This window comes from Rosa chinensis, chromosome 1 (genome assembly GCF_002994745.2).
Source record: "Rosa chinensis cultivar Old Blush chromosome 1, RchiOBHm-V2, whole genome shotgun sequence".
Lineage (NCBI taxonomy): Eukaryota > Viridiplantae > Streptophyta > Magnoliopsida > Rosales > Rosaceae > Rosa > Rosa chinensis.
The window spans coordinates 49,058,957-49,083,778 of NC_037088.1; the positions used below are offsets into that span (position 1 = coordinate 49,058,957).

At 39.5% G+C, this 24,822-nt stretch overlaps 1 protein-coding gene across 2 annotated transcripts; it reads left to right on the top strand.

Moving 5' to 3' along the window:
• The first annotated feature begins 12,644 nt into the window (after positions 1-12,644).
• Positions 12,645-23,469, top strand: LOC112181669 (ATP-dependent helicase BRM). Of its 2 annotated transcripts, none has more exons than XM_024320054.2 (14): positions 12,645-13,404; positions 14,251-15,588; positions 15,744-17,087; positions 17,274-17,386; positions 17,517-17,604; positions 17,732-17,818; positions 17,989-18,081; positions 18,154-18,237; positions 18,320-18,523; positions 19,034-19,276; positions 19,352-20,914; positions 21,007-21,549; positions 21,857-22,108; positions 22,536-23,469. In XM_024320054.2, the coding sequence occupies exons 1-14, from the start codon at positions 13,216-13,218 to the stop codon at positions 23,190-23,192; spliced, it is 6,798 nt and encodes a 2,265-aa protein (XP_024175822.1). In that variant the 5' UTR covers positions 12,645-13,215; the 3' UTR covers positions 23,193-23,469. The 2 variants fall into 2 exon arrangements, with proteins under 2 accessions (XP_024175822.1, XP_024175823.1); XM_024320055.2 differs by lacking the exon at positions 12,645-13,404 and adding an exon at positions 13,905-14,118.
• The last annotated feature ends 1,353 nt before the right edge of the window (positions 23,470-24,822 follow it).

A 24,822-nucleotide genomic window follows, 5' to 3' on the forward strand; every position in this document is an offset into this window, starting at 1 on the left:
TAACACCAAAAGCTACTCTGATGAAATTTCCGACAACCTCCGGAGATGTCACAAAAGCTATTGTAGCTAGCAATAAAAACTACGCTCCCCAAAATCAAAAGTTACTATTCCCACCAACAATTATTCCCGACACCAAAATCTACTCTTACCAACAACAAAAGCTACTCCAGTAAGTTCTCTAACGAGGTAACAAAAGCTACTGTCAACAACACTAAAATCTACTCTCACCAACACCAAAAGCTACTCCAGTGAGTTCTCCGACGAGGTAACAAAAGCTACCGTACCACCAACACCAAAAGCTACTCTTACTAATAACAAAATCTATTTCGGTGAGGTCTCCGACGATATCACAAAAGTTACTGTCACCCATACCAAAAGTTACTGTCATCAACAAAAAAAGTTACTCTCACTAACAAGAAAAACTACTTTCACCAACAGTAAAAACTCCGCTCACCAACAAGAAAAGATACTGTCCAGATTACTACCGTCTCCAACAACAAAAGCCACTATAATCAATACCAAAAACTACTCTTACCAGTACCAAAAGGTACTACCAAACTGAACAAAATTACTCCTGAAGACTGAGAAAACTAGTACTCCTAATTTTAACAAACACAAATCCAATAGAGAAATCAAAGGCGAGTAGAGAATCAGAGCTTGCTTGCTGACCTTGAACATCTACATGCACTGGTAGAGCGACGCGAGCTTGTTGGCACCGTGGATCTTCGAGTCACAGGTCAGACACAGGTAGACTTAGTCGGTGAGGCAAAAGAAGGTCGCCGGCAACAACTTGCCTGCAAGAAATCTCAACGCCTAAGTACGAGCATGAGGTCGAGTTCACAGAGAAACCAGAGGCGAGTAGAGAATCGGAGAGATTTGAGCTTCGTCGTTGTCGTCTTCAGGCATGGCAGAGCTGTTTCGAGGTTTTGCAACTGGAATCTCACCAGATAGGAGGCAGTGGTCATCGGAATCGGGGCGGTGGAGAGGGTGTGGAGAGAGTGTCGTGCCTTAATCGGCGATGGAATCTCACCATATCAGAGGCGGTGGTCGTTGGAATTGGGGCGGTGGAGAGGTGTGGAGAGAGCGTCGTGCCTTAATCGGCGATGGGATGGCTGGGCTTTGGTCAGGTTTGTGTTGTGGTTCAATTGATGGTGACGGTGATGAGAGATGGTGGCCGGAATTGATGCTTTCCGGTGATTGCAGAGGAAAGAGAAGAAGAAAAGAGATCGGGGAGAGAGAGAGAGAGGAGAGGAAATGAATCTCTTTTGGTTTGGTCGGATGATCATGAAGTTAGTTTTCTTCACGAAGGGTAAAATTGTCAGGGTGAAAATAACTTAAAGCTACAAGTGGCCTTATGTGTACAAGAAAACTTCAGTGGCTTTATAACTAATTTAAGTTTCAAACTGATACTTGTGTGTAATTTTTTATAAAAATTTCCAAACTCAAAATAAAGATGCCTCTAAATTCAAGTGTCATCTTCATGATTTTTTTTTTTTTAAATAGAGGGTTAATTGTATTAGATGGCTAGTTAAAAAGCTAGAGTCTACACACCCTTAAAAGACAGAAAAATGGCGGGTAACAACCAAACTCATTACAAGAGCCCACTTTTAAAGCGGACTCATAAACAAAGAACAACTTCGTGTCTTCTTAGGCAAAATCATCTTCTAGTCAACCATCCGCCAATCACGCAATTGTGGTATGAAATAGAATGTTACTTCCCAGCAAACAAATAGAAGCCAATTCCTCATCCATAAGCCACTTTCTCCAGCCCAACTCGAGATAATTACCAATTCCAGAGAACCATGATCTGAGTTATGACTGACACTTGAGAGACCATAAAGGCCTAGCATCGCCCAAGGAGGTTCAGCTCTCGGGCCAGGCTAGCCCAAGCACTAAGTAATTGTTGATGCCCAAAAATCCAACTATCAGGCCCAATTCATTTCTCGAGCCCAATAAGCAAATTATACCGACAATCATCATGCCACGCATGTGGACCCCAGCCACATTCACGCATTTGGGGCTTGCAAGAACGGGCGTGGTGTGGAATGTAACGGAAATGCATGAGGCCCATTATTAGTTTTAGGCCTTGTTGGTAATTTCGGACTTGGGGACCGAAATTCAAGCCCAACAGCCCAATTCTGATTATGGGTAAGTGAAGAAGAAAGAACCCAAAAATGCTTAATTACAACAACACTTCTTTTACCCAACACCAAACCATTTTACTTAAAAACCATACATCTCAAATACTATACCACATCCTTTTACACAAATACCAATTCTCCACCTTTGACTTCCCTTTTTCCAGCAGCAAATCTTGGAACACGATTCTTTCTTGGGAGAACAGCAGCGGAATCCTAGAGTCACACGGTAGCATGATTCCTGGGATTACAGCAGCAGGATTTCTGGGATTACAGCAGCAAGATTCCTGGAACAGCAGCAGACCTAAGCCACCACCACTCTATAAATCGATGGTTATAGCTGCTGTGAAGAGGGAGGGCAACAGAAGCTAACCGCTAACAGCCCAAGCAATTCCCTGATTCTCCCAGAAACCATTCCTAAAGCCAGAAACTCCTTTACCTTCATGTGGATTCAAACTTATCATGCTTGATTGTATAAAGATCTCCTAGGCCATGCTTCTTCTCTCCCAAAAATCCATCCTTAGCCCTCTACCATTCCCAACTTATATCCCTTATACCGAATACCTCAACTAATCCACCAATCACTGCCGGAATTTCTTCTTCCGAAACTCATGTTTTTCTAGCTCCTACACCACGCACATCTTGCCAAGCCTTTACTAAAATTGCACACTAATTCACTGCCGTGAACATGGAGAGGAGCTGCTGGGAAGAAATCAACAGCATTCTTCTTAGGATTTATTATCCTTTGAGGTTGGCTGGGCCTAGTTGCTGCTTACTCAGACGAAGGGGCAAAGTCTTGGGACCTTACCCATGAATTTTCACTGCCGTACAACTCCGATCAAAATGCCCCTCACAGTAATGAATGAAGGTGTCAAGGCACCCTCCAACCTGACCCAACTCTGAAAAGAATTAAACCAACTCAACTGGGCCCAAAAGAGATAAAGCCCATATCGTCCAAGCCTAGACCCAGAGGCCCAACCCCAGACGAAAGCGCTGGCCAAAGCACTACTCCCCCACTGCCAGCCTGCCGCCGCTGCCCAATCCGAGGGACGTCCAACCCAGACAGCTATCCCTGCATCCATTCCCCTTCCAATCAAAACCAGACCTTCTATCAAAAGCGGCACTACACTATCGCGCAACACCACAGATCGGGAGAATCCGACCTCAAACGTCGATCATGACATCGATCAATCACCAGAAGAAGCAATATCCGCCTCCCCAAACCACTATACTATGCTTCCTCGACACCGGCAACCGAGACACACCAAGTTTCGGCTACCAAGCCGACTCTGATATGGTTTACCTTCAAATCGGAGGTGATTCGATCTTCAGGCACCACCAATCCACTGTGAAGCAAGATGCCTAAAGTTTCTCAGCCACAACGAGGCACCTCTCCGGTACTAACAACAAACGACAACCGAAAAATTTCCGCCGTCGCCGCACACTGCTCAAAACCCTAGGGCTTTGCTCACGTGTCATCTTCATGCTTAATCAAACAACAACTGTTATATGCAAAAATCAAAAACACAAATTTGATACTTTCTGAAAATTAGTTTTGGATTTACATTTGCTTTACCATTGTTTGGTTTGGCAGGTTCTTCAAGTTACATAAAGATACAAGAAAGAGGATATAGAGCTGGATTTTATTTTGTAAATTAGAAAATATGAAAAATTTAATATAAACTTGTCCTATAACTATAAAATAAATTGTAGTGCATAGTTGTACACCCTATAAAAATATGCTTATGAATTCACGTGTCACCGATATTTTTAATCAGACAAAAAACGGTTACAGGCAAGAATTGAAAAAGTGAATTTTGATGCTTCCGAAGGATTCATTTTGTAAATTTGTAATTACCTTGATCACCCGTTGGCATGTTCTCAATTCATCGTAAAAATGGTAAAAGTAATAGTATGCTATGCTAAAATATTACTTGGTTTAATATTTCTTACTTATTTGAGATCTTCAGCTCATCCCCTGCTTTCTCTAAAAGCATTTTTGCTAAACTTTCTTACACTTACAATTTACATATTAGTTCAATACACATTAGTCTCTGGCTTTAAATTTCTAAAGGCAAAAGAAAAATGTTTTTAAACTCATGAGTCATCCTCTTGCTTAATCAAACAAAAACGGTTACATGCAAGAATCAAAAACACAAATTTGATGTTCCTTGAGGATCAATTTTGGATTTATATTTTCTTTTCAATGGTTTGGCTTGGCAGTTTCTTTCAAGTTGCAAAAAGATATAAGAAAAGAGCGTATGTTGAGCTGTATTTTATTTTGTAAATTAGAAAAACTTAAAAACAAAATATAAACTTGTCATATGGCGATAAAAATAAATTGTAGTGCGTAGTTATACACCTAGTAGAAAGATGCTTACGAATTCACATGTCATTGATATGCGTAATCAGACAAAAAGCGATTATATGCAAGAATTAAAAACGTGGATTCTTATGCTTTTTGAGGATTAATTTTAGAAATTCGCAATCACCTTGGTCACCTATTTTGACATGTTCTTAATTTATTACAAAAATGGTAAAGTAATAGTATGCTGAGCTAAAATTTATATTACTTGGTTTAATATTTCTTGCTTATTCGAGCCATCTTCAACTCATCCCTTTCTTTCTCTAAAAACACTTTTACTGGACTTTTTTAGACTCACTATATATATATATATATATATATATATATATATTAGTTCATTATACATTATTCTATATATGACTTTGAATTTCTAAACGCAAAAGAAAATGATTTTAAACTCCTGTGTCATCCTCTTGCTTAATCAAACAAAAACGGTTATATGCAAGAATTAAAAACAAAAATTTGATGCTCCCTGAGGATCAATTCTGGATTTAGATTTGCTTTTTAATAGTTTGGTTTGGCAGTTTCTTCAAGTTGCAGAAAGATATAAGAAAAGGGTATGTCGAGCTATATTTTATTGTATAAATTAGAAAATATGAAAAACATAATATAAACTTGTAATATGAAGATTGAAGAAATTGTAGTGCACAGTTGTACGCCCAGTAAAAAGATGCTTCTAAACTCACATGTCTCCGATATGCTTAATCAGACAAAAAGCGATTACATGCAAGAACAAGAAATGCTAATTTTGATGCTTCCTAAGGGTTAATTTTTGAAATTCGCTATTACCTTGGTCACCCATTTTGATATGTTCTGAATTTATCACCAAAACGGTAAAGTAATAGTATGCTGAGCTAAAAGTTATATTACTTGGTTTAATATTCTTGCTTATTCGAGCCATCTTCACCTCATTCCCTTCTTTCTCTAAAAGCACTTTTACTAAACTTTCTTTGGACTAGTTTGAGATTGCTGTGACTTTTAAAAAAAAACTGCTACTACTGTATTGTGAGAATAATCAGCTGTGAATAAAACAGTTTCATATTTGGTAAATAATATTTTTAAAAGTGCTGTCAGTACATAAAACAATTGCACAGCGTGTTTTGATCCACAACAGCTTCTAAAAGCAACCTAGGCTGGTTCTAAAATCTGCTGCCAATGACCTATAACTTTTAATTAAAGCTGTTTTTTTATTTATTTACCAGACACAATAAAATCTAAAATTTTGAACAAAAGCTGATTTTTTTTAAAAAAGCAAAGCAATCCCAAACGGGGCCTTAGACTTACTATATACATATTAGTTCATTATACATTATTCTATGACTTTAAATTTCTAAATGCAAAAGAAAAATGCTTTTAAAACTCCTGTGTCACCCTCTTGCTTAATCAGACAAAAAGGGTTACATGAAAGAATTAAAAACACAAATTTAATGCTTCTTGAGGATAAATTTTGGAATTATATTTTCTTTTCAATGGTTTTTGGTTTGACAGTTTCTTCAAGTTGCAGAAAGATATAAGAAAAGGGTATGTTGAGTTAAATTTTTTTTTTGCAAAATAGAAAATATGAAAACATAATTAAATTTGTAATACAAAGATTGAAGAAATTATAGTATGCAGTTGTATACCCAGTAAAAAGATGCTTCCGAATTCACATGTCATCAACATGCTTAATCGGACAAACAACAGTTACATTATGCTTAATCAGACAAACAATGGTCACATTGAAGAATTAGAAACGCAAAATTATCAAGATTAATTCTTGAAATTCGCAATTACCTTGGTCACCCATTTTTACATGTTCTTAATTTAACGCAAAAAAGGTAAAGTAATATTCTGCTAAGCTAAAAGTTACATTACTTGTTTTAATATTCTTCCTTATTCTAGCCATCTTCACCTCATCCCCTTCTTTCTCTAAAAACATTTTTACTAAACTTTTTTTTTTTTTGAGTAAAAAAGTCATCCCTTTATTGAATTGTTGAAAAATTACAGAGTAATAGAATCAGCTGCAATAGCAGCTACTAAAAAGCTAGGTGTTGAAACATAAAACTCCTCCCGGTTGAGAGTTTTGGCATGTTCTGCAAGAAGATGAGCCACCTGGTTCGCACCCCTCCTTGTATGAATGATGTTGACATTTGGAACTGACCTCAAAACTTCCCTAATATCATCGTATAGCCTGTCCAGTATTGAAGTGTTTGAACTAGACAGAATAGCAACTTGTTGCTTCACTAACAGCTAATCAATCTCAATCACGGCTGGCTTCATGTTATGATCCAGAATAAACCTCACAGTTGCTTGGCATGCCAATGCTTTTGCATGCTCAGCAGACATAAGATTACGAAGAGGTGTAGCCCCCCTAGCCAACATGGAACCACTAGAATCTCGTATAACAAAGCCTAAGCCTCCCTGCCTTGTAGTAGAGAGGAAAGCACCATCTATATTAACCTTGAGTATCCCATCCAAGGGACGTTGCCACCGCACCACCCTGTAACTCCGACTTATATTCCCAACCTTGCCATTGTGAACACGGAATTCAGCTAACCTTGTACTAGCACATAGAGCTACATCAGAAGCCTGAGAAAATGTTTGTTCCTACACGCGCTTATTGCACTCCTTCCAAACACACCACATCAAGTACATAAAATCCTCAGAAACCTGGGTGGAAATCAGACAAATATATATGAAGAAAAGATAAATATGAGTAAAGTTAATCTGCTTCAGAAATTGACCAGTGTGAAGAAAAGATTGCACTGCCTCAATAACCTCCTCATTAATAGTCTCCCAGTAATGTTGGAAAAATAAGGGAGGCATACCATCCGGCCCGGGCAATTTTGTAGGATACATTTGAAATAAGGCTTGTTTAATCTCCTCTCCTGAATATGGTAGACAAAGTTGCTCATTCATCTCTGGTGAAACACTTGGCTGTATTGCAGCAAGAGTAGTCTCCATAGCCTCATGATCCAACTCCGAAGCTGTAAACATCTTGGTAAAGTATGAAGAGACCACTCTTTCCAACCCATCATCATCTTCACACCACGTACCCTCCTCATCATACAACCCCTGTATCTTATTCTTACGTTTTCTATTCGAAGCTTTCGGTCCCCCTCCCTTAGCCACTGTATTTTAGATCTTTGTCTCCAAAAAAATTTCTTCCCGAGACAATAAGCTTTGTAACCTACCCATAAGCGCTTGCTTTTCGGCATGTACACCAACCAAGGATTGACCCTCCATTAATTCTTCTAGTCGCCCCATAATTCCCAACATGGTTTGCTGTCTCACACAGAAAGCATCCTTCTGCCATTTATCCAATACCATTCTAGTATGAGTGATCTTCGTTGTAACCCGAAACATAGGGACACCAGTAACATCAGTGGTTTGCCAAGTCTCCTTTACTAAATTATCACAATTTAGATATTGAAGCCAAAAAGCTTCAAACTTGAACTGGTGAAGCCTTGGCTGTTTAGGAATGGGAACGGTGCTCGCCCTTAGCAATATGGGAATATGATCAGAATCACTTGGGGCGAGATGCACCACCTTCGCATATCCAAAAATATCAAACCAAGACGGATTGCAGATAGCTCTATCCAACCGCAGCTTTGTTTCAGAGTTCTACCACGTAGTCTTTTGACCTTGAAACCTTAAATCTAGAAGATCCCCATAGCCCAACGCCTCCCGGAAGCCTCTCATTTGGAGTTCAGACTAGATAGGACTGTCAATTTTCTCTCCACAGTTTAAGATTTCGTTGAAATCTCCTCTCACCACCCATGGAAGCGAATCTAAGTCAGCCAAGTCGTGCAACAATTGCCAAGACTTGTCCCTCTCCACCGTTCAAGAGTGCCCATAAAAACCCGTAATTCTCCAAGATGGAGTGCCAGGAACACCCTCTACCACAGCGTCCATATGATGCGTAGATGTCGTTCCCATCTTAAGTTTCACATCATCATTCCAGAAAAACCGTAAACCTCCCGACTGACCTTCACTCAACACAGCTGCTGAATGCGCAAAACCTAGAGCCCGATGGAGCTTTTGGAAGTCTCCCTCTCTACTGATCTTTGTTTCACATAAAAAGATAATTTGAGGCCGATTATGAGAGATCAAATCCTTCAGAGCCCTAGTTGTAGTGTCATTGCAGATGCCTCTGCAATTCCAACTCAAGATATCTAGATCCATGGATCAACGTAGTTTGCTTTCTAAACCCTAGAAAGTAACCCTAGCGCAAGAGCGACTAGGTCAAGAATGTTGTCCTATGTTCACTTAAAAGGCCGGGGTTCATCAACTTTTACTAAACTTTCTTAGACTTACTATATACATATTAGTTCATTACACATTATTCTATGACTTTAAATTTCTAAAAATAAAAGAAAAATGTTTCTGAACTCCTGCTTCATCCTCTTGCTAAATCAAACAAAAACGGTTACATGCAAGAATTAAAAACACAAATTTGATGCTTTCTGAGGATCAATTTTGGATTTATATTTGTTTTCCAATGGTTTGTTTTGACAGTTTCTTCAAGTTGCAGAAAAATATAAGAAAAAGATATGTTGAGTTTTATGTTATTTTGTAAATTAGAAAATCTGAAAAACATAATATAAACTTGTAAAATGACGTTTGTAGAAATTGCAGTGCGTAGTTGTACATCCAATAAAAAGATGCTTACAAATTCCCATGTCACTGATATGCTTAATCAGACAAAAAGCAGTTACATGCAAGAATTAAAAACGTGAATTTTGATGCTCCCTGAGGATTAATTTTTGAAATTCGCAATCACTCTGGTCACCCATTTTGACATGTTCTTAATTTTTCAAAAAAAATTGTAAAGTAATAGTATGTTTAGCTAAAATTTATATTACTTGGTTTAATATTTCTTGCTCATTCGAGCCATCTTAAGCTCATCCCCTTCTTGCTCTAAAAGCATTTTTGCTAAACTTTCTTAGACTTACTATATACATATTAATTCATTACACATTATTCTATGACTTTAATTTCTAAACGCAAAAGAAAAATACTTTTAAACTCCTGAGTCATCCTCTTGCTTAATCAAACAAAAACGGTTACATGAAAGAATTAAAAACACAAAATTGATGCTTCCTTAGAATCAATTTTGGATTTATATTTGTTTTTCAATGATTTGGTTTGGCAGTTTCTTCTAGTTGTAGAAATATATAAGAAAATGGTATGTCGAGTGGTATTTTATTTTATAAATTAGAAAATCTAAAAAACATTATATAAACTTGTAATATGACGATTGAAGAAATTGTAGTGCGTAGTTGTATACCCAGTAAAAATATGACTCTGAATTCACAGTTCACCGATATGCTTAATCAGACAAAAAGCGGTTACATGCAATAATTAGAAACACTAATTTTGATGCTTCCCGAGGATTACTTTTTGAAATTCGCAATCACCTTGGTCACCTATTTTGACATTTTTTTTTTTTTTTGAGGGGAAAGGAAGATATATTCCTGTGATCGAAAAGATCATACGACCGTACAAGGTCAAGCTAGGAGATCCGAAGATCACCCATTATAATCGTTGCTCAAATAGTGCACTGACTGCACATTAAAAATTACTACTAGCCTAGACTACTCCGCCTTGATCAATGAGAGGCTACAACACCAAAAATGCCAGTACATCCGCCTAAGACCTTCTTGGTGTACATCAGGACTGATCATTAGACACATTGTAACAACCCAAAGAAACAAGGTATACAGGGCCAAGGCCCACTGCACCCACCAGTAAAAGATGGCGCATTATTACACAAAAATAACAAACAAATAATAAAATTGGGCCCAAAGCAAAGCCCAGACCCAAGAGCACTCAAACCCTAGCCAAACTCCAAACTGCAGCAGCCACCACGCCTCCACCACGTTTAAGAGACCCTAGCCACTGCCACAAGTAGACGTCGGACGACCATCCACCCCTCCATCGTCGCCAGCACGCCGACAAGAAGCACCACCTCCTCCCTGCTTGGTTCTGAAGCATCCATACCAGATCGGAAAACTTTGATCCAAAACGCGCTCGTCTAAGCCCCACCACATGTTGTCCTGCCAACCGCAGCCGTCGGTCAAGGGAACAGAGCGCTGATACCACTAGTCTGCCAGCGCCAAAGCCTCCAAACGATCAGAAGATACAGACCCACCACAGGCTTGCAAGCTTGTCAAGATCTAAGCCGCGCCGTCACAGCACAGGCTGAGAAACGGCCATCAAAATGTCCCCGCCCGGCTCACTCACCGTTCACTGACAAGGCTAATAGCCTAGTGCGGCACGGGAGCTGCCGTACAAGATCCTCCAAGCCTACCTAAGGAAACCTAGCCACCCTCTCCTTGAGAGAGAGAGAGAGAGAGAGAGAGAGAGAGAGAGAGAGAATCACTTCTATTTTGACATGTTCTTAATTTAACACAAAAACAGTAAAGTAATAAGTATGTTGAGCTAAAACTTATATTACTTGGTTTAATATTTCTTGCTTATTCAAGCTATCTTCACCCCATCCCCTTCTTTCTCTAAAAACAATTTTACTAAACTTTCTTAGACTTACTATATACATATTAGTTCATTCTACATTATTCTATGACTTTGAATTTCTAAAAGCAAAAGATCCCGTGTCATCCTCTTGCTTAATCAAACAAAAACGGTTACGTGCAAGAATTAAAAACACAATTTTGATGCTTCCTAAGGATCAATTTTGGATTTATATTTGCTTTTCAATGGTTTGTTTTGGCAGTTTCTTCAAGTTGCAGAAAAATATAAGATAAAGGTATGTCGAGCTGTATTTTATTTTGTAAATTAGAAAATCTGAAAAACATAACATAAACTTGAAATTGTAGCGTGTAGTTGTACACTGATTGAAAAGATGCTTACGAATTTCCATGTCACGGATATGCTTAATCTGACAAAAAGCAGGTTACATGCAAGAATTAAAAATTAAACGCAAATTTGATGCTTCCAGTGGATTAACTTTTGGAATTCGCAATTGCCTTGATCACCCATTTTGGCAATGTTCTTAATTTTTTGCAAAAATAGTAAAAGCAAGAGTATGATGAGCTAAATTTTATATTACTTGGTTTAATATTTCTTGCTTATATATTCGAGCCATCTTCAGACTTTAGTCATCCCCTTCTTTCTCTAGAAGCATTTTTGCTAAACTTTCTTAAACTTACTATTTTCATATTAGTTTGATACACATTAGTCTATGACTTTAAATTTTTCTGTAATGCTTACTGTAACATGAGGTTTAGACACCATGTGTCCTCCCCCCCCAAAAAAAAATATATTTTGTTGTTTCATTAATCAAGATTTAAAAGTAAAGCAGCCGCACCAACCCTTATTTTAGAGAAAAAAAAATTTTCAAAACAAAAGAAAAATGTTGCCGAACTCTTGTGTCATCCTCTTGCTTAATCAAACAAAAAGAGTTGCATGCAAGAATAAAAAACACGAATTTGATGCTTCATGAGGATTAGTTTTGGATTTGTATTTGCTTTTCGATGGCTTGGTTTGGCAAGTTCTTCAAGTTGCATAAAGATGATAAAGAGTATTTCGAGCTGTATTTTATTTTTTAAAATAGAAAATATGAAAAACCTAATATAAGCTTGTCATATGACAATATAAGGAAACTGTAGTGCGTAGTTGTACATCCAATATAAAAAAGCTTATGAACTCACGTGTCACCGACATGCTTAATCAGTCAAAAAACGGTTCCATGCAAGAATTAAATACTCGAACTTTGATGCTTCCTGAGGACTCACTTTTAGAATTCGCAATTACTTTAGTCACCCGCTTTAGCATGTTCTTAATATTTCGCAAAAACAGTAAAAACAAGAATATATGTCTAGATAATCTGAAGATGAGGTCCAAAAGCGCACGAACCAAATCCCAAACGAGCGAGATCTAAATATGCATCATGAACCATCAAATCACAAAATACCATAATTATTCGGTAATAATCCACAAGTTCATGCATCTTTCTTTATTCACAACATACCCTTATTGAAAAAAGAAAAGGGACAAAAAAAAAAAAAACATTTGGTAATAAATAGTTGCGCATATGGTAATTCCGTAATTACATGACCAACAAGGTCAAATTTCCAAGCGTACCCCTCCCCCGCAAATATCTAAAGCAGAGACGTTTAGTCAACCGGACCCCAAACCTCTCCCACAGTTAGAACAGAGAGCCGTATAAAGCTTCTGTGCTCCCATCACCCAAAAACTCAGAGAGTAAAAATTTTTTAAATCCCCACCAAAAAACAAAAATAAAAAAATTTAATTTTTTTCGTTAGGGTTTGACGCGAAGAAAAGAAAAAAAAAAAGAAGAAAAAAAAGAATTTGGCGGATCGCGGAAAAGATTAAACCCCATCCCAGAAGCAAAGCGAGAGAGAGTGAGTTGTGGAGTCGCCGATTCTCCGTCAACTTCGGTTCTCTCTCTCTCTCCCTCTCTCGGATCCAAATCTCGGGTCGTTGTAGCCCCCACCCGGCGAAAGTCCCGCGCTATTTTTTTTTATTTTTTTTTATTTGGGTTGTTGAAAGAGGAAGAAGGTTTGAGCTTCCGGGGTTTTTTGAACGTTGGGATCTGAGGGCCCGCTGGATAGGGTTTTAATCTGGGTCTGTAAAATTTTATTTTTTTGGAGGGATTTGAGTTTTCTTGGGATTTGGTTTTTTTTTTTTTTCCTTATAAATTTTGGATTTTGGGAGTGAATTGTTATTTTCTGGGGGTGGATTTGGGGGATGCAATCGGGCGGAGGAGGAGGAGGTGGGCCCGGGCGGAACCCGGGGGTGGGGCCGGCGGGACGGGCAACGTCGAATTCGTCGGCTGCTTCGCCGTCCTCGTCGTCGTCGGCGGTGTCGACGCCGCACTTGGGGTTTGATTCGGTGCAGCAGCATCAGCAACAGCAGCAGCAATTGGGGTCTAGACAGGTGAGAAATTTTGTGGCTTTTGTGGAATTGGAATGTGGGTTGTGGAATTGGGAGTGAGTCTGGAAATGGGTCGGTGGGGATTTTTGGAATTGTTAGGTTTTTGATTTGGGTTGTGGGTTTTCCTAATTGGGAGTGTTCTTGGTTTTTGGGTGGGAGTGAAATGCATTTGTGTGTTGTGGTTTTACTTGCTGGTTACTGCGGTATTTATGGTTAATTAGTGAGTAAAAGCTTTGAGGGATTCGAGGGAGTCAAACTGTCAAAGTAGGCATGTCTTAATGGGAAGTGATTGTAGAAATGGAATTTTAGCTGCTTGACTCTTTACCTGGATATCTGATCTTACTGCCTTAAATTTGTGAGAGCTTAATGACAACAATGTGGGGGACCCCGGCATCTGCTTATGGATTTGTTTTTTTCTAGCTGTCTTACTTCACTCTTGACATGTGATGTTTAGATTACAGGCAATCATGTGCATTTCTTATCTGTTTCAGTTTTCCCCATTTTGGAGTTCTGGATGAGTTTGATCTGGTAGAGATAATGGTGTGATTTCCTAGTGGTTGTGTGATTATCTGAAATAAGATATGCCATTGTTACTTTGCATGAGCCTGTGGATTTTATGGTTATGTTAGTTCCCGTTGGTCTGGTGCGCTGATAGGATTACATTATCAGTTGCAATCTGATTGGGTTCTGTGAATTTGTTTTAGTCCTTGTTTCAAGGTGAAGATATTGATATCTTGCATGCCTTTATTGGTTGGAATTGTTATGCAATATTTTTCTCAAGTCATAAGTTGATTTTTGTATGCAATGATATTGTGACCGAGGTTTTTATGTCTTTTATTGTTCATGTAGCCGTTGCAACAACAATATTTAAGAAAGCCTGAAGGGAATGAAGCTCTTTTAGCATATCAAGCTGCTGCTTTCCAAGGAGTTTTGAGTGGGAACAATTTTGTTTCAGCTCCCGGCTCCACTCAAATGCCTCAACAACCTAGGAAGTTCATGGATATGGCTCAACAGCATGGTTCACAGGAGGGGCAGAATAGGAGTCAAGGTGTTGACCAGCAAGTGCTAAATCCAGTCCATCAAGCTTATCTTCAGTATGCTTTTCAGGCTTCACAGCAGAAGTCTGGTTTGGCAATGCAATCTCAGCAGCAACCTAAAATGGGGATGTTGGGGCCTCCATCGGGAAAGGATCAAGACATGCGGTCTGCAAATTTGAAAATGCAGGAATTCAATTCTATGCAGGCAGCTAGCCAGGCACAAGCATCATCATCAAAAAACTTGTCATCAAAGAACTCAACAGAGCATTTTGCTCGTGGAGAAAAGCAGATGGACCGAGGACAGTCACCAGCTTCGGACCAAAGGAGTGAATCTAAGCCTTCAGCCCAGCCAGCAGCTGTAGGACAATTCATGCCTGGAAATCTCATGAGGCCAATGATGGCTCCACAGCAAAGCATGCAAAATATGCCAAACAACCAGATGGCACTGGCTGCTCAGTTGCAAGCATTTGCACTTGAGCACAATATTGATCTTTCACAACCTGGAAATGCCAGCTTGATGGCACAGCTGATTCCAATGTTGCAGTCTAGGATGGCTACTCAACAAAAGGCGAATGAGAGCAACATGGGTGTACAATCGTCTTCTGCTCCGGTTTCAAAGCAGCAGGTTACTTCTCCTCAAGTTGCAAGTGAGAGTTCTCCTCATGCTAATTCATCAAGTGATGTATCTGGGCAGTCAGGCTCTGCAAAAGCAAAGCAGACAGTTTCACCTAGCCCTTTTGGCTCAGGGTCAAGTAGTGGGATCTTTAACAATAGTAACAACATTCCTATGCAGCAGTTTTCTGGTCACGGCAGAGAAAACCAGATACCTCCTAGGCAGTCAGCTCCTTTTGTAAATGGAATGGCTCCTACCCATCCCACACACCCATCTACAAACACAAGCCAAGGTCTCGATCAATCTCTCCATGTAAAAAATTTACCTAACAATCCTGAAACATTGCAAATGCAATACCCTAGGCAGTTAAATCGTTCTTCTCCACAAGCTGTCGTTCCTAATGATGGGGGTTCGGGCAATCACAGTGTTCAGTCACAAGGTGGACCAGCTCCTCAGGTGCCACAACAACGCCCTGGATTCACCAAACAGCAGCTGCATGTTCTCAAAGCACAAATACTAGCATTTAGGCGAATCAAGGTACACAGAACTCTGTTTCCCTCCTATTTTCTCATTGCCTTTTACTTATCTATTGGGTCTACAGCTTATTTTATTTTTATTTTTATTTCTTTTTATGAAAGTGTGGATGGTTTAATGGAGCATGATGCTTACTCTCATTTCCTATTGCTTGATAGAAAGGTGAAGGTACACTCCCTCAGGAACTTCTTCGGGCGATTGCTCCACCACCTCTAGAGCAACAGCTACAGCAGCAAATTCTTCCTGGAGGAAATATTCAGGACAAATCTTCTGGGAAGATTGTAGAAGAACATGCTGTGGAGTCCAGTGAAAAAGATTCTCATTCACAGGCTGTGGCATCAGTGAATGGACCGAACATTTCAAAACAGGAAGCTCTTACAGGAGATGAGAAGGCAACTGTATCAACAATTAATGTGCATGGAATGCCTGCTGTGCTGAAGGAACCTACTCCTGTGGTCTCTGTGGGAAAAGAACAACATTCTGCTGTAGCTTCAGTTAAGTCAGACCATGAAGTTGAACGTAGTAACCAAAAAGATTCTGTCAGAAGTGATTTTTCTGTAGATAGGGGAAAGTCTGTTGCACCACAAGTTGCTGTATCTGATGCCATGCAACTTAAAAAGCCCGCACAAGCAAGCTCCACACCCCAGCCAAAAGATGCAGGCTCTGCCAGAAAGTATCATGGACCACTGTTTGATTTCCCCTTTTTCACTAGGAAACATGACTCCTTTGGTTCAGCAATGATGGTAAACAACAACAGCAACAACAGTAATAATAATAATTTAACATTGGCATATGATGTCAAAGACCTTCTTTTTGAGGAAGGTGTGGAAGTTCTTAACAAGAAGAGGACAGAAAATATAAAGAAGATTGGTGGTCTCTTGGCGGTAAACTTAGAGAGGAAAAGGATTAGGCCAGATCTTGTTTTGCGGCTGCAAATTGAAGAGAAAAAGCTCCGACTTTTGGATTTTCAGGCACGTTTAAGAGATGAAATTGATCAACAGCAGCAAGAGATAATGGCAATGCCTGACAGGCCTTATCGCAAGTTTGTTCGTCTTTGTGAGCGTCAGCGTATGGAGCTAGCCAGGCAAGTGCAGGCCTCTCAGAAAGCTATGAGAGAGAAGCAACTGAAATCTATTTTCCTGTGGCGTAAAAGGCTTCTTGAAGCTCACTGGTCCATTCGTGATGCACGAACTGCACGCAACAGGGGAGTTGCCAAATATCATGAGAGAATGTTAAGGGAGTTTTCAAAAAGAAAGGATGATGATAGAAGCAGAAGGATGGAAGCATTGAAGAATAATGATGTTGAAAGGTACAGGGAAATGTTGCTAGAACAGCAGACTAGTATTACAGGGGATGCAGCAGAGAGATATGCTGTTCTTTCATCATTCCTGAGCCAGACAGAGGAATATCTTCATAAGCTTGGGAGTAAAATAACAGCTGCTAAAAATCAGCAGGAAGTGGAAGAGGCAGCAAATGCTGCTGCAGCTGCTGCACGATTGCAGGTATGCTTTGCTCTCTATCATTTTTCACGGCCTTCATAATGTTTTAAGTTCGGGTTGCCCTTTTCATATGTTTTTGAACAAAACTCTTTCACATGTGGGTACAAATTTACATTTTCTTGTTATACAAGATACACCCTCTCTTTTTCCATGTTATTTATCTGTATTGCAACCTCTGTTTACAAATAGGGTCTGTCCGAGGAAGAAGTTAGGGTGGCAGCTGCTTGTGCTGGAGAGGAAGTATTGATTAGAAATCGGTTTATAGAAATGAATGCACCAAGAGATAGTTCATCCGTCAACAAGTAAGTAAATTAATTTCTCTGCAAAAATATCCTAGCTTATGTTGAATGAGAGCCCTTTTATGTATAGTTGTACTTTATTGATATGTTCATTACTATCAATAATTTATTTCTTATTGCCCCCTGTTCCCAGGTATTATAGTCTTGCACATGCTGTAAATGAAAGGGTCATAAGACAACCATCAATGTTACGGACTGGAACCTTAAGAGACTATCAACTTGTAGGTTTCTAAATCAAAACTGTTACTATTTTGGGTTTTTGATTTGTATCAACTGGTACTTCTGTTGCAGTTTGGTCTTCTTCTTTTTTTTAAACTATCATGTTATTTTTTTCTTCAACTTCTGCAGGTTGGGCTTCAATGGATGCTTTCTCTGTATAACAACAAGTTAAATGGAATATTGGCAGATGAAATGGGTCTTGGGAAAACTGTACAGGTGAAATACTTTTTTGTTCCATGAATGTCTCCAGACATGAAAAGCTATATCTTGTATTTTAATTGTGATTTGCAAACAAATTTGCGGGTTGATATATTTGGATGTGTCATACAATATGAGGGTATATGTCTTTGAGTTTACCTGAATGTTCCATCATTTTTCCCATGCAGGTAATGGCATTGATTGCATATTTGATGGAGTTCAAGGGGAACTATGGACCGCATCTCATAATTGTTCCAAACGCTGTTTTGGTAAATTGGAAGGTTAGTATATTCTCTGATCCATATGACATTATTCAAGCCTTATCGACATTCCTAACTGAGGTGCTCTTGCAGAGTGAGTTGCATACTTGGCTTCCATCTGTCTCTTGCATTTATTATGTTGGGAGCAAGGATCAACGATCAAAATTGTTTTCTCAAGTAAGATTCTGCATTTGCTTGTCTACTTAAATGTTCGGGTTGTATACAAGGGCTAACTTTATTTTTCATATTTGCTATACAGGAGGTTTGTGCCTTGAAGTTTAATGTCCTTGTGACAACTTATGAGTTCATCATGTATGATCGCTCCAAACTATCAAAAATTGATTGGAAGTATATAATAATTGATGAAGCACAGAGGATGAAAGACAGGGAATCCGTTCTAGCACGTGATCTTGATAGATATCGTTGCCAACGGCGCTTGCTGTTGACAGGAACACCATTGCAGGTTTGTTATGACACCATCTGACACATGGTTACAAAATTATATGGAGACAATTTTATATGGTTGCAATTATGTTCTCTCTATTTGGAAGGACTTAAAATTTATCCTTTTTCAAGCCTTGTTGAGTCGGCCAACAGGGTAGCATCCTTAGATCTTTTGATCAAATTGTCTGCTTATAATCCCCTAGATGTAGGGATGGGAATCATGGGATCAACTGATATTTAGGATTGGAAGTGGCTAAGTTGCTGATTTAATTGCTTAACCAGAACTTGGTGTTGATGAGATTTGTGTGCTTGTTTATCAGTGGCATTAGATTAAATTAAGTTTATTTTTTATTCTTATTGATTTTTTTTCCGGAAACGCAGAAAAATGTGAAATATTTGAGTTCCCCCCCCCCGGTTTTGCATATTCTGAGCTGCCTGATTATTAATTTCTTCCATTCACGTCTGTGTGAATATCTTAATATTATTTATTCTTAAATTAAGCTGAATTGGAGCAACTTTTTAATTGCAGAATGATTTGAAGGAACTCTGGTCACTTTTAAATCTGCTTCTTCCAGAAGTTTTTGATAATCGCAAAGCATTTCATGACTGGTTTTCTAAACCGTTTCAAAGGGAGGCTCCTACACCGGATGCGGATGATGATTGGCTTGAGACTGAGAAAAAGGTTATCATTATCCATCGACTCCATCAAATATTAGAGCCGTTTATGCTCAGGCGGCGGGTTGAAGATGTCGAAGGCGCACTTCCACCAAAGGTATGCTTTAGTAATTATTCTCGGGGATGATTTCCTTTCCTCCAATTAATTTCTAACACCTTGGATTGATTGCAGATCTCCATAGTTTTAAGGTGTAGAATGTCGGCTATTCAAAGTGCTGTATATGATTGGATAAAATCAACAGGCACCATTCGTGTTGATCCCGAAGACGAGAAGCTAAGGGTCCAAAAAAATCCACTTTATCAGCCCAAGGTGTATAAAACCTTAAATAATAGGTGTATGGAACTTCGAAAAACTTGCAATCATCCTCTGCTTAATTACCCATACTTCAATGATTTTTCAAAGGATTTTCTCATAAGATCCTGTGGGAAATTGTGGATCCTGGATAGGATCCTAATTAAACTTCAGAGAACAGGGCATCGGGTACTTCTTTTCAGTACCATGACAAAACTCCTTGATATATTGGAGGAATACTTGCAGTGGAGGCGACTTGTGTACAGACGAATTGATGGAACCACCAGTTTAGAAGATCGTGAATCAGCTATAGTGGATTTCAATAGCCCTGGTTCAGACTGCTTCATCTTCTTGCTTAGTATTCGTGCAGCTGGTCGGGGTCTTAATCTCCAGTCTGCGGACACTGTTGTCATATATGATCCTGATCCAAACCCTAAAAATGAAGAACAGGCAGTTGCTAGAGCCCACCGTATTGGACAGAAGAGGGAAGTCAAAGTCATTTATATGGAAGCAGTTGTTGACAAAATCCCTAGCCATCAGAAAGAGGATGAACTAAGAACTGGAGGCACTGTTGATTCAGAGGATGACCTTGCTGGTAAGGACCGATATATGGGATCAATTGAGAGCCTCATAAGAAATAATATTCAGCAATACAAGATAGACATGGCTGATGAGGTTATCAATGCTGGGCGTTTTGACCAGAGAACTACTCATGAAGAGCGACGAATGACTCTGGAAACTTTACTGCATGATGATGAGAGGTATCAAGAAACTCTCCATGATGTTCCCTCATTGCAGGAGGTAAATCGCATGATTGCTAGAAGTGAAGAAGAAGTTGAATTGTTTGATCAAATGGACGAAGAATATGACTGGATTGAGGAGATGACGAGGTATGATCAGGTTCCCAAGTGGCTTCGTACTAGTACAAGAGAAGTAAATACTGTGATTGCTAGTTTATCGAAACGACCATCAAAGAACACTTTGTTGGGTGGAAATATTGGTTTGGAGTCGAGTGAAGTGGGTTCTGAGACTGAAAGAAAGAGGGGTCGACCCAAGGGAAAAAAGCATCTCAGCTATAAGGAAGTAGATGATGAAACTGGAGAATATTCAGAAGCAAGTTCTGATGAGAGAAATGGATATCCCATGCATGAAGAGGAAGGAGAAGTAGGAGAATTGGAAGATGATGAATATAGTGGTGCTGTTGAGGCAACTCCAGTTGAAGATAAGGAACAAGTGGAAGATGGTCCTGAATGTGATGGTGGGTATGATTATCCACCAGCTTCAGAAAGAGTTGGAAATGACCTCATCGTAGAAGAAGCTGGTTCCTCAGGTTCTTCGTCAGACAGTCGGAGATTGATGCAGCCACTTTCTCCTGTTTCCTCTCAGAAGTTTGGTTCCCTGTCTGCCTTAGATGGTAGGTCAGGATCTATTTCAAAGAGGCTGGTACGTATCTTATCTCTTTGTATTGATGCTTTGTAAATATATATCTTTCCCTGTGCTATTTATTCATTTTCAATCTCTTGATACTTTGACAGCCAGATGAAGTAGAGGAAGGGGAGATCGTTGTATCTGGAGATTCTCACATGGAACAGGTACAATCTGGAAGTTGGAATCATGACCGTGACGAAGGTGAAGATGAACAGGTTTTGCAGCCCAAGATCAAGAGGAAGCGTAGTATTAGGATTCGCCCTCGTCATACCATAGAAAGGCCTGAAGAGAAGTCTGGTAGTGAGACACAATCTGTCCAACGGGGAGATTCATCTTTGTTACCTTTCCAAGCGGACCATAAATCTCAAGCACATATAAGGGGTGATCCTGAAATGAAAACATATGGAGAATCCAGTGCTTTGAAGCATGACCAAAGTGATTCATCCTCAAAAAGTCGACGAAATTTGCCTACAAGGAGAGCTGCTAGTGCATCAAAATTGCACCCTTCAGCCAAATCTGGCAGATTGAATAACATTTCTGATCCTGCAGATGCTGCTGATCACTACAGAGAAAATTGGGAAGGGAAAGTTGGGAATACAAGTGGGACTTCAGGTTATGTTACAAAAATGCCTGACATCATACAGAGAAGGGTATGTACTGTTAATTTGTCTGTATTTTGCTGTGTACGTTTCTGAGGTCACAGATGAATCAAACTATGTCCTTATCTGCTGCTAATCACTGCATGCACATGCGCACAATTATGTCATTTTTTCTGCTAACTGTTTTATTCCATATTCCTGGAAGCACAATTTTAATATTTATATTTCAAGATGGTGTATGTGATTGACTTTCCTGGAATGAGACTTGCTTGGACCCTTCCCCCCCCCTTTTTATGTTTTTTCTTCTTCTGTAAGTAGCGATCCTCTCTGAACTAAACTATGGTTTTTATGCATGCAGTGCAAGAATGTTATTAGCAAGCTCCAGAGGAGAATTGATAAGGAAGGTCCTCAAATAGTACCTTTACTCACAGATTTGTGGAAGCGGATTGAAAATTCTGGTTACACAAGTGGATCGGCAAATAACATCTTGGATTTACGAAAAATTGATCAGCGCATAGAGCGGTTAGAGTATAGTGGAGTCATGGAGCTCGTGTTTGATGTCCAGTCTATGTTGAAAAGTTCAATGCAATATTATGGGTTCTCGCATGAGGTACGGTGGCTCAAAGTTTAATTCTTCCTGTCTCATTGACTCTACTATGCATTATTGCATTTGCATCCTCTTTTTGTTTTTAAAGTCTCATTAGCAAAGCGGTGCGCAGAGTCGTGCAAAATTCATTCGTGCATCACTTACCATCATTAGTATTAATCTGGCATGTTTCTTTGGGAAAAGCAGTTATATGAGTATATTTTAGTCTCTTGTATCAACCCACATTATTGTTTTGCACTCGAAAAAAAATATTGGATCTGTTTGAGTATGACATAAAATCTGTGGGTAATAAATGCCAGTAACTTTGGTTAAAGTTTCAATGCATTTTTTTTTTCAGTTTAATTTACTTTTAATAGATGACCTCATGTATTGTGGGTGCCAGTGGTCCAATATAATGACCTGAGAGCCTTTGTGTAACTATAATGCACAGGTACGAACTGAAGCGAGGAAAGTACATGATCTTTTCTTTGATATCTTGAAAATTGCCTTTGCTGACACTGACTTTCGAGAAGCCAGAAGTGCACTCTCTTTTACCAGCCCAGTTGTGGCCACCAATGCTCTATCCCCAAGACCAGGTGTTGGACAAAGCAAGAGACACAAATCGATAAATGAGGTGGAACCTGACCCCAGTCCTCTACAGAAGCCACTACGGGGACCTATTATCAGTAGCGAAGAAACAAGGGTAAGAAGCCATATGCCTCAGAAGGAATCAAGACTTGGGAGTGGTAGTGGTAATAGTCGGGAGCACTATCAGCCAGAGGATTCTCCATTGCTTGCTCATCCAGGAGATCTGGTTATCTGCAAGAAGAAGAGAAAAGACAGGGAAAAGACTGGGGTAAAGACTAGGAATGGACCAGCTGGCCCTGTTTCACCCCCTAGCATGGGTCGCAGTATTAGAAGTCCTGGGCCAAATTCAGTCCCAAGGGAGACAAGATCAACCCAACAGGCATCACATTCACAAGGGTGGGCCAACCAGCCTTCGCAGCCTGCTCAGCCCGCAAACAGGGGTACAGGGTCCGTTGGTTGGGCAAATCCAGTAAAGAGGTTAAGGACGGATTCTGGAAAGAGAAGGCCAAGCCACTTATGATTTTATGTGCTGGGAGAAGTGGTCACTTTTTTTCTTTTTCTATCTGTTCATAATTTTAGTGGCATAAAGTGCAATTAGCCATACTTTTCATACAGTGTAGGTCTTCAATTACAACCAGCTTTTCCTATGAAATTGGTAGCTACTAGTATCTGTGCCTCACAGGTCTTACCCTCTACGCATTAGAGGGGACCTTTGTATAGTATACATTCACCAAATACCAATGTTGTAGATTTTGGTCTCTAATGCTATTCATTCTCTTACATGATTGCTGGTTTCTCATTCCACTCATTTGGAGAATTCAATAGTTTTGGTTAATTTTTGGCAGGGTTCTATCAACCATGATCCATTTCAATACGATACTTCAGCACATGGAAAAGGATGTTCTGTCTCGAAAGGTTTTTTAAATAAGAGAGAATCACTCCTCTCTACCCTTCTTTCCTTGCGTTGATGCCTGTTCTCTACTAAATGTAGACAAATAGTCATGAACTTTGTTCTGGAAAAAACTGATTTTTGTTATGATTGTAGAGGACTAGTGGTTCGGTGCTAATCTTTGTGAGATCACAGAACTTTTGGAAAGAGAATAGATTTCAGGGTTACAGCATTCATTTCAAAAGGGGGAATGAAATTCACTCATCTTACGATCCACATTATGTTTTTTATTTATTTTTAGTCACACTGTTTCTTTTTTTAATATCTTAAATTGTTCTTTGTGAAAACAAAAATTTGTGAACGAGTTTTATTTTAGAAGAGGAAAGAAGAAATATGAATTGCAAATTTAGGAAGACAATGATACCCAGGTTATCTAGCCCGACCCAACATATGTACCTGCGTCCCACGCTTGCGCAGCCCACCTAGTGCCCCGCGCCTGCGCAGCCCACCCAGTGCCCCGCGCCTGCGCAGCCCACCCGTGCCCAAGATGATTGGAGAGTTGGGAGGAAGAAGAAAATGAAGAGAGTTTCAGGAAGAAGAAGAAATCTGGTGAAAGGACGAGAATACCCCTCAAAGTTTGACAATTGACCAACTCCGTAACGGCCAACAGTGTTCTAGGTACTAAAGTTGGGTCGGGGTCCGAACTTCAGGTATTAAAGTGATAGTTTTGGAAACTTGGGTACAGAAATTCGGAGTCGACCATAATTTGGGTACTGTTTGTATTTTTTACCCATTTAGGAATGTAAATTTCATTCTTTTTTTATAAAGTACATGATATAAAAAGTTGAAGGACAAAGATGAGGACCATCCGAAGTATTTAGGAAGATTCACCTTGGTTGAAGGAAACAAGTACACACTTTCGGCAACAAATTATTCGTCGGCGGTATTCTCTGAACTTTTGGCAACAAATTATTCGTCGGCGGTATTCGTCGGGGAAAATGGTCCATACGGTACCTGAACTTTTCCTCCTTATAACTTTTGGTACTTGAACTTCAAAAAATATCAATTCGGTACCTGAGGTTCTTTGCCCGACCAAAAATTGGTACGTATGGCCGTTAGCTCCGTTACGGAACTTGCTATCTGACAATTTTCTAAGGGTATTTTTGTCAGTTTATGTCTTCATTCTCCCTAATCCCAGCCATGTCCCTAATGTTAATAGATTTATGGTAGTGATCATGTAAACCTCTGCACCCGGGTTGCA